At 37.9% G+C, this 10,159-nt stretch overlaps 1 protein-coding gene across 1 annotated transcript; it reads left to right on the top strand.

The window, feature by feature from the left end:
• Positions 1-29: 29 nt before the first annotated feature.
• On the top strand, positions 30-8,446 carry LOC110054124 (ankyrin repeat and MYND domain-containing protein 2-like). The gene is made up of 12 exons (XM_089272975.1): positions 30-111; positions 191-255; positions 773-880; positions 1,541-1,571; positions 1,738-1,836; positions 2,267-2,341; positions 3,146-3,231; positions 3,553-3,767; positions 5,800-5,935; positions 6,362-6,417; positions 6,971-7,043; positions 7,883-8,446. The coding sequence occupies exons 1-12, from the start codon at positions 51-53 to the stop codon at positions 8,192-8,194; spliced, it is 1,317 nt and encodes a 438-aa protein (XP_089129101.1). The 5' UTR covers positions 30-50; the 3' UTR covers positions 8,195-8,446.
• The last annotated feature ends 1,713 nt before the right edge of the window (positions 8,447-10,159 follow it).

Here is a 10,159-nt window from a genome sequence, read left to right as displayed (position 1 = left end):
ATAAATGAAGCAAGTAGTCTCTCAATGTCAAAAAATAAAATCAACACAAAATGGCCAAACTGGGCGATCTGTCAGAAGACGAGAAATCGTTGTTTTCTCATTTAAACAAAGGTAAAGAAATTATTTGATAGTTACTGAATATTTCTCGATTAATTTCGTGTCCTTTTTTCTTATTTTTTGGTATTTTAAGGTAATGATCAGGAAGTGACGAGGCTTTTAAGTTCTGGCAATGTCAGGGTTGACTGCTTGGACGAGGTAGGTTATTCTTTAGTTCCTTGTTGTTGTTTATACTTTTTTCGGCTATAATGCATTTCATGCAAATCTATTTGTTCAGCTACATCTACGGGAAACTGATTGAATCAGGATCTGAAGCAATCGTAATTAGAAACAATCATAGACATTACTCGTAGATTTTTAGCACAGAGGGCCACTAGTTTATCAGTTTATACTGTCATGTGTCACCCTCTCTAAATAAAGTTGATTGATTGATTGTTTGATTGTGTTCTTGAAAAACCTTTACGCTCCAGTGACCTGATTATCTTCTTTTATTATTTTATTTAAGGTAATGTTTGCTTTTTTCAATCAGAAAAAGCAAGATTTTTCTAGTTTTTTTTTTTTTTTTGTCAATTAGATATAATGTATTAATAATTGTGGAAACTCGCTGAAAGCCATTTTTTTAAATTGATCTTATTAGCTTTCTTTCTGCCGAAATCATTCGATCTCTTTAACTAATTTTATCTGACTTTTATCCTTATAATGTCTTACTGTTCAGCATGGAATGACACCTTTGATGTGTGCAGCATACAAAGGCAAAACAGAAATGTGTGAGTTACTGCTGGCTCAGGGTGCAGATATTAACTCTAATAACCATGAACACCAGGTAGGTAAAAAGTATTTCCAATTCCAGCTATTTTAGTATAAAGTGCATGTAAGCTAACAAATTGTATTGAACAAACTGTGCCACACTAAGGTTTCTGCTTATGTTGGCAGTTCGTTCAATTGACTTAATTTTCATCATGTTGAATTTTACTATGCTGCCAAAAATATTTGTTAAAAATTATAACTTTTTAAAATCCCTGTGACACATGTACTGCTGCTCAAAATTATTTTGAGATTTGAACTGAAACTTACTTGTTGGCTCAAACAATTGCATTCTGGGGATGATGCATGAACACCATGTTACCATGACAAAAAATTCTGGCATATACCAAGTGGTGGAGGTTCAACTGTATTTCAGTTAGTATGTACTTCACTGACTTCATAACTGACTCCAAAACTTCAAAACTCCCTTGTCCCTGTCCCTCCCACTCCCAAAAGATGTTATATGTATCTGAACAACTACTCATTATATGTTTATATGTAGACAAATCTATACTTATTTTGAACCAACATACTGATAAAGAATGTAAGTGTGTAGCTGTCCTGTTATTTTGTAATATATGCATAATTATTTTCAGTGAATGAGTACCCTTAATAATTCTTGGCTGTCACTTATTATCTTTCAATTTTAACACTATCTTTCTATATCTTTTCATATCAGTACACAGCACTTATGTTTGCCTGTCTCTCAGGTGTGTACAAATAGAATTTGCTATTAAAGAGTGAATAGGAATCAGTTTCTCTGTTTGACTTATATGCTTTTTTTGCATAATTTTAACGTACATGTATGTACATGTAATTTTCAAGAAAAATGTTGGCTATAGCTATGTAGTTCAAATTATGGATCTTTTCATTTAGGGTCTGTGGACACTACAAGAGTATTACTCGAAGCAGGAGCCAAAGTTAATGCAGAGAACAATCTTGGACGGACAGCTGCTCAACTTGGAGCTTTTGTCGGTATGAAAAGGCTTTAAATACCATGGAGTAATACACCATGGAATATCCTACGAGTCGCTTGTATTTTCTCAGTATACAAATGAACGTTTAGGTGACTGTGTATACTTAGAAAACACAAGTGACAAGTGAGATGTTCCATGATAATTACCACGTCGAGAGTGTTGCATAACTATTTTATACCATGCCATAGAAAATAAAGTGCCCAACACAATCAATGCAACATACGCGCAGCACTTGATGGGAAGGTTGGATGTAATACTGTGGAATATACAACCGCTTTCCTGTATTCTGATTGGCTGTATTTTCTATGGCATGCTATGAAGCACCATATGATGCATTTGTACTATACTATAATATACTGTGTAAGAGACTGAAAGAAGATTTGTATAAAAACAAGACAGTCAGGACTATGTTTATTTTACTCCTGCAGGGCAAAGTGACTGTGTTAGCCTCATCAACAACTTTTTGGCAGTGGAGGATTTGGAGTATTATACAAAGCCTCAAGGTTGTAACAGATTTTTACCATAATTACATTTGAATTTTTATTGTGCAATGTAGTTCCTTTTGCAAGTCATTAACTGAGTTGATATCCACATATATTAAGGTTGTTGCAGGTTGTTGGAATGGGTATTTTCACTTCTGGAATGAACAGACCCGATCATTGGTGGTTTTTTATCTTTCCTTCAAATAAAACAATGCTCAGTGAGTTTGCAAAAGCAGAAGGGTCCCTGATGTGTCCCTTGGCTGTGATAAAACACTGCTGCAGCATTAGACTAACCATTAATCACAAAATGAAAATGCTACACTGCAGTAGAGTGGGCCATATCAAGAAATCTGGACCAATCTAATAACCAGTCAATATTAAGTGATTGAGATGGATTCCACTCAAAGTTTGAGCAATAAGTGCAAATATTTTTTACTAAAAATCCACTCACAGCACAGTAACTTTTGGAATACTATTTAAAACAACTCACTTTACTTCATTTTTCTAAGTGACCCCGTGATTAAAATTGGCAAGCATTCTCAAGAAAGTTAATGTCAACCCTGTAAGAATGCCTAAAGCGTGTTATTGTGTTTTTAAGTAACGTAAAACTACTGTTTTAATTGAAGTATGGATAACTTCAAGTTCAATTTACTCTCACGGGGTCAGCTTGAGAGTGTAAGTCTCGATAAGTTCTTCTTAGCTGTAAAAATATTACCACGCCGTGAGGCTTTTTTGGTAACTTAATTTTTGTCATTATTGCTCGAATGTTCTGCCGAAATCATCTTAAGTGTTCAAACAAGTTTATAATGATGTCTTTCCTGACAGGTTTAGAAAAAGAACCCAAGCTATCTACAGCCTTGGTTCCCATGCTACACAAATATGCTGTCAGTCAAAAATTAAGCCCTGTGAAGGTAATAATTCACCTCTGCTCAAAAACCCATTTTCACTGTGCACTCTCTTTAACACATTGTCCTTAAATTATGTGTACACATGTAGTCCTTTGAAGGACTACATGTACAGTTATCAGTTATGGTATTTTTTCAGTAAGTTTGTCACAAAATACAAATTGATCTTTGCATAATAATTATTAACATGTTAACAGTCAGTTGCCTATTATTATACTCTGCTCCTTGGCTTGAGAAACACCCATCTCTACCCTAGAAAGCTCCAGCATGTTTCCTCTTTTTAAGGAAAATTAATCTTAACTAAGGTCTTTTTTCCTTGATCACCAGATAGCAATGTATCTACAGGACAACTTAGAACTTGTTACAAACTACAAAAGTCTGGTGAAAGTTATGGAACTTATAGTAGAGTCAAATATCAAGTCATCTGAGATGAATGAAGTTCTAGCTATGAAGATACACTATCTCGCATTTACGTTAAAAAAGTGTGCACGGTGGCATGAAGGGCTGGATGGGAAAGATGGAATTGATGGCTTCATAAAATAGTGAGTTACCTTTAGTTTGTTGTTTTGAAGTTGCGATTTGTGATTTTGTTGCTATAGTAGATTTGGATTTACTCAGGTCTATAGCATGCCCTTATGGATCAAAACAAGTCTTACAGCTCTTTGTTTTTCTCAAAGTCTCCGGAAAACTTCCATTCACTTCAGAAATTTGTTCTTGAGCCAATTGCAGAAGACTTCGTTCTCCGTCAACTTAAACAGCTGAAAACTAATAAAGAAATCGGACTCGACAACGTCAGCGCGCGCCTTTTGAAAGATTCAGCCTCAGTAGTTAGTGGCAGCCTTACTAGATTGTTTAATCAATCTCTTGAATCTCGCACCTTTCCTTCTCTTTGGAAATTTGGAAAAGTGTCAGCGTTGTTCAAGAAAGGTGATCGCTGCGATGCAAACAATTATAGGCCCATAACAGTCCTGCCGACGGTGAGCAAAATACTTGAAAAAGCTGTACACATCCAACTATACGCTTATCTCACAAACAATAAGATCATTACATCCAAACAGTTTGGGTTCAGACCGAAGTTATCAACTGGAACAGCCTTGGCTCACTTCACAGATAATATTCTCCAGAATATGGACACTGGTAGGTTTACTGGTGCTGTATTTCTGGACCTGTCTAAGGTCTTCGACACGGTAGACCATCATCTACTACTGCAGAAGCTAATAAACATTGGCCTTACCGACTCTACTGTCCAATGGTTTAGATCCTATCTCACGAACAGGTCGCAAATTACAGCAGTTGGAGATGCTCACTTCTTAGCTGCTAAAATGCCCGTTGGGGTACCCCAAGGCAGTATTCTGGGTCCGCTACTTTTTTTGATTTATGTGAATGATCTTCCGAACTGTCCTTTAGCAAGTGATATCGTTCTTTATGCTGATGATACTGTACTTTACTACTCATCTAAAGATCTTACTGATCTTCAACGTCACCTCAATGTTGACTTAGAGACAGTGTCAGAATGGTTCTCCAGAAATCTCCTGACTCTTAATTTATCAAAATGCAACTTTGTCATCTTTGGCAGTCCACACAAACTGAAACGTATCCAGGAAATATCTATTCAAATAAAGGGTACTATAATCGATAGAACAGAATCATTCCAGTATTTGGGCGTAACACTTCATCAGTCTATGTCCTGGGCAGATCACATCGAATCTCTTTGTAAGAAGATTAATCAAAGGATAGGCCTAATCAAGAGAGTTAGAAATCTACTACCATTTCAAGCCAGGGTCACCCTATACAACACCTTAATCCTACCACTCTTTGATTATGGAGACCTCGTTTGGGGCGACAAGAACAATCTCACCATAATGTCAGAACTGCAGGTACTTCAAAATAATGCTGCTAAAGTACTGTTGGGCCTTGCAATCCGAAGCTCGTCAACTCAAGCCTTGAAAAGCCTTGATTTCAAGCCACTTGCTTTAAGGCGAATCTTTCATCGTTGCACCGCAATTCATAAGTGCTTAATTGGGTCAACAGATTTTGACTTCAGGTTCATTAGAAATCAAGCTGTTCACTCGCACAATACGAGACAATTGAACGATCTTCGTTTGCCCCTCCCTCGCACTAACTGGGGCAAGCAAATGTTCATTTATCAAGCAGCGAAGGACTGGAACAGACTCCCGCGTGAATTAAAAGACACACGTGTTTTATCTATTTTTAAAGCAAAACTGAAAACTTTTTTGAATGATTTTAGCTAATTTCAATCTTTAGAATTTTAACTTTTTAACTAATACGAACTCTTTTACTCTTATTTATTTTAGCTTGTAGTAATTTATTAGGTAACTCTCATTTATGTCATTTTTAGGTGATATTCATTTAGGAGGGCTCCACTGAAAACCGCCTTTGGCGAGTTGGATTCCCTCACTAAATATTATTACTATTATTATTATTATTATTATTATTATTATTATTATTGTTATTATTATTATTATTATTATTATTATTATTTATATATATATATAACACAGATATTTTGGTCCCTCAAATGCAGCCCAAAAATGTTTTATTTTTTCTCTGCAGTTTAACAAAAGGTCGTCCCTCAGATGGCTTTTTCTTAAATATGGAAGATCTTATTCGTCAGGCCATCAGGGACTTCAACTATCCCGAATGCACAATATTCAAACAGCTGGTTCAGACAATAGCACCTGTTGAAAAAGTAAGCATCTTAAAATATTCGTACAGTAAGTTTCAAATAACGGACTTTGCTTCCCCTTTAATTGATGGTAGAGCAAGAAAACAATAAAACAACAACAACAACAACAACAACAACAACAACAACAACTACAACATGGATAAAGGAAAAACATGATCTGCTTGTCACCGTTCTGGATCTGAATAAAAGGAGAGAAGGGGAGGTGGTATAAGGCTGGGCTTTGAAATCCCTCCCCCCGCCAACCCCCCAAAAAGGAAATCATTAATGTACCTCTTCCCTTCCTCATCACTCTCCATCACTCCCCAGAAAACCTCAGCGTTTTCAAATCTACCAAACAACCCCCAATGGAACACCGTGGGCCCTTGATTGATTCTTTGATTGGCCCTTTCCTTTTGGAACAGCCTTGATTGATTATTTGTTTTTTCTTAGGGGCGTGAACCAACAGCTCTTACTGTACTCACTCAGAGTATAAACGGCCTCCGCTGGTAGGTCACTTATATATAATCTATTTTAAAACATTAAGCTTAATTCGTGTTAGCAGTCTTGACTTTTCCCTTAGCTTAGTCAATTTGTTTTGTTGTTTCTTAAGTCAGGATAGAACGATAAAGAAAAGTAATTTGATTGGTATGGCATGTCATCAAATGACGTCGACGGATACTGAACTCCAAATACCTGTATAAAAAGTACTAATCATTAGAGCTGAGTAGATACATTGTATCTCGAGCATCATGGGGTGTCCAGATATTTGGTGTTATTCTTTTTCTCACGGGCTTTGACTCAGTCATGCAGAGAACTTTACTCGTCTTGAACAGTACTTAATAGTAATAATTTGTAAACTGACAACAATTTTGGATGATTTTCAGTGCCAATTACAATCCTGAAACACATTCAAAAGCCCGTAGCTATAGTCTCTGGCGAGCTGCCGCCTCGGGGAATTTTCATTCACGTATATCTGAGGAGTTGAAGTAAACGACGTTAAGAACATTTAATAATAACTATAACAGACTTTTTTTTTTTGTCGTTTGACTTTCTTTCCAGTGGTGATTTTAGTGATTGCTGTGGGGTTTGCACCGAGAATCGAAATGTGAAGAAGTGCTCAGCTTGTAAAACGGTAAGTGCTCTTAGTTTGCAACCCATAGTTAGCCTATTTAGGCTCTTTTTCGCCGGGAATAGATTTGTTTTCATTAATAATCCATTAGAGAATTTCCTTGCCTGCGAATCCAGTCGCCTTTCATTTCTCCCGGCGAGTTCGACGTTTCGCGACAGTGATCCCCCTAAAAAGTGTCCACGGAGTCGTCTTTGTTGGCCTTTCGTTAATACACGTAACAAAACAAAATCTATTTTTAAACATTGTAAAAACACAAATATGAGAGATATAATCAGCTGGTGATCTTCTTTTGTTTAGCTTCCAAGAGCGGCAATAAAACGCCCAGTTATCGGTTTACTCCGACTGAGGTTTACTTGGACCGCTTAAATAAAAAAAACATCTTAGGAATTATCGTTTTGCCCCATTGATGAATCCTCCCGAGGCAATTTTATACTTCTGGGTACATGTATTATGGTCAGCTTGAGCCTAGTGTCCCATAAGGCAGGGGCTTATCTCCGGTTTCATTAGGAGTTTGTCTACTCTAGATGGGATGTTGGTCCATCGCAAGGTTCTCCCCTCCCCCGTCCCTTCATTAAGTTAGGTGGCTCATAACGGTTTCCAGCATTTTTCAGCAAGTCTTCGCTGTTGGAGTCTTCATCATATAAGTTTTCATTAAAGTAAAGCCTCTTGTCCAAGATCACAGGCAATTCTCGTCTCATGAGCCCTACAATCTCTAGAGCAAGTGGAATTTGTCAGAAATATTTATCAGCTCATCAAGGCATTCTGTCTTTTCCGGTCCTCAATTTTATCCCTGCTCGGTCCTTGTCAATAAAAACTGGCTGGTGAATGCAATTCCTCAACAGGTTGGCTACTGTAGCGTCAGATGTCAAAAGCTGCATTGGCAAACACACAAGAAATTTTGCAAGCAGTTAGCAAAGGAATACGAAGAGATGCTTGCCGCAAAGCTGGCGGAAGAAAAATTGGACCAAGAGATGAAGAACAAAGGTGTAAACAAGACCGTGGTCAATGGAAATGCTGGTGAAAATTTGAACACTGAAAATTCAGAGACTGAGAAAGACGAGAAAACTGATACGCAGCCTCATAGTGCTATGAATGGTACTAGCCCTGAGCCAACAGACAACCAGGCCAGTAGTGTTCCTGAAGAGAAAGCTTGACACCTCTAAACGTCCTTGAAGTTCCTGTTTCTAATTTATAAAAACGTATCGTTATGTTCACTTGTCACAAATCGCCATGTTCTGAATTTTCAGAAGGAACAAAGTTTTTTTTTTTTTGACGGAAAAGGTGCTATTTCCTGTAATGAAGAGCTATAAAAACGTATAGCGAAGACTTGTAATGTACTTCTGGAGGTAATTCTGTAAATTTTAGGACAGCAAACGCCAACGATTAAACAAAAACAGCAAAACTTAGTCGTGGGGTCCGCTGTCCTTTTTACTTTCGTGGTTAACTTTGAATGTGTGTGATAATTTTAACTTTCTGGAGGAAAATGTCCCCCACCAGGCTAGAGAAAGGACGTTGGGGGGGGGGGGGGTCCTACCTTCCATGGCTTGTACGAGGATGTACCACCGGACTAGGTGTGGTATTCGACCGCGCTGGAAGTGAGTTAGTGTGTACTTACATGGTTTGTACAGTATTGAGCAATCCACAACAGGCCACTTTACAGTTGTTGCTTAGTTACCTGGCCTATGAATGCAAGCGAGACTGGAGTTGACCTTACTTTGATACAGACTTCTCTGCTTTTTTCATTTAAATGTCAGCTCGTTAGCATAAGAACAACTTGATTAACACAACAAAAGCAGTGAGGTCTGTATCAAAACAAGGTCAACTCCAGTCAAAGGCCAGGTCGCTGAGCAGACAACTGTAAAAATAATGGCCTATTAGAGAAAAGAGACGTTTGCCTATATTTAGAAGCACGTCAAATAAACATACAAATTTCAGGACAAGGAAAGACATGTACATGTTTGATATGTCAGTATCCTTTGATTCCACCAAATTCTTTGTTGTAAATAAGGTTCTAGAATAGCCTGACAGTGTTGTTCCACGTGGGACGTGCATTGCTTCCAAAAACCATAGCAATGGTTAATTAAGAGTATTAATTAAGATTAACATACTTGGGAATAATTATCTCTTCCACCAGTTATTAAAATAAAATTTTGACCGCAACCCACGGGTTGGTCAATTTCAGTTTTCCCGAAGCTTCACCGTGAGGATTTGATGAAATGAGCAGGTCCACCATGGGGCATTTACAACTTTGCTTTTTTTCCAAAACAACAACAAAATAATAACAAATCAAATACCAGGGGGGATGAGAAGGTTTGAATTTTACAAAGTTATCAGAGTTCGTGAAATATCTTGCAGCAAAAGTTCACGGAAATCTTGCTACATGGGTCACCCTCGGGGTAATAGACAGTGGCCGTTTTAAGGGGGCTGGCCGTTTGAAAGAGGTAGAAGTAACAGAAAAGCCCTCATCGGGACTTTGATTACCGGCCGCCCGACAGGGGTGGCCGTTTAATAGGTGTTCTACTGTATACGGCAAATGGAAACAGAGGTGTCGGATAGTCATTTGATTTCAAACACACCTGTTGATTTGAATACTCGCGGAAAATGTTCGCCAGCAACCTCGTTCCCAGAACTGCGATTCTTTTGGTCACCGCTGACCGAAACCACTCGGGCTCTGGGACGAAATTGGGCTAGGTTTTTCGAGCATTGTTCATATATCATGATGGGGAAAGGAGAGAATGAGAGTGAGTGACCTTGGACCGTCCTAGAATCAGGAGTCAGGCTTGTGTTGCAGACATGAATTTGTCATACTTAGCTAAAACCATCGCGTGCGCGAATGAACCATCTTTCTCAGATACGGTGCTACATTGAAAATCAAAGTCTAAACGAAATCAATTCTTTCCCTGGTTGATTTGGCTCAAGAGTCGCAACGGAACAGTACATTCAAGTCGCGAATAATTTTTTTTTTCAAAGGTAGCTTTACCAAAGAAACACACGCCTGATTGTCTCTATTAAGTTTCCTAACGCGATTCTGAAAAAAAGCAATTACTTATGCTGTGTTTAGACGAACAGTTTACCGAGGTACCAGAGTTAACTTAACTAGGTAAACATTTTCCGTGTGT

This window comes from Orbicella faveolata, unplaced genomic scaffold, assembly GCF_042242905.1.
Source record: "Orbicella faveolata isolate gen_17 unplaced genomic scaffold, um_ofav_v1 contig_1, whole genome shotgun sequence".
Lineage (NCBI taxonomy): Eukaryota > Metazoa > Cnidaria > Anthozoa > Scleractinia > Merulinidae > Orbicella > Orbicella faveolata.
This window is presented reverse-complemented; position numbering and strand designations above follow the sequence as displayed.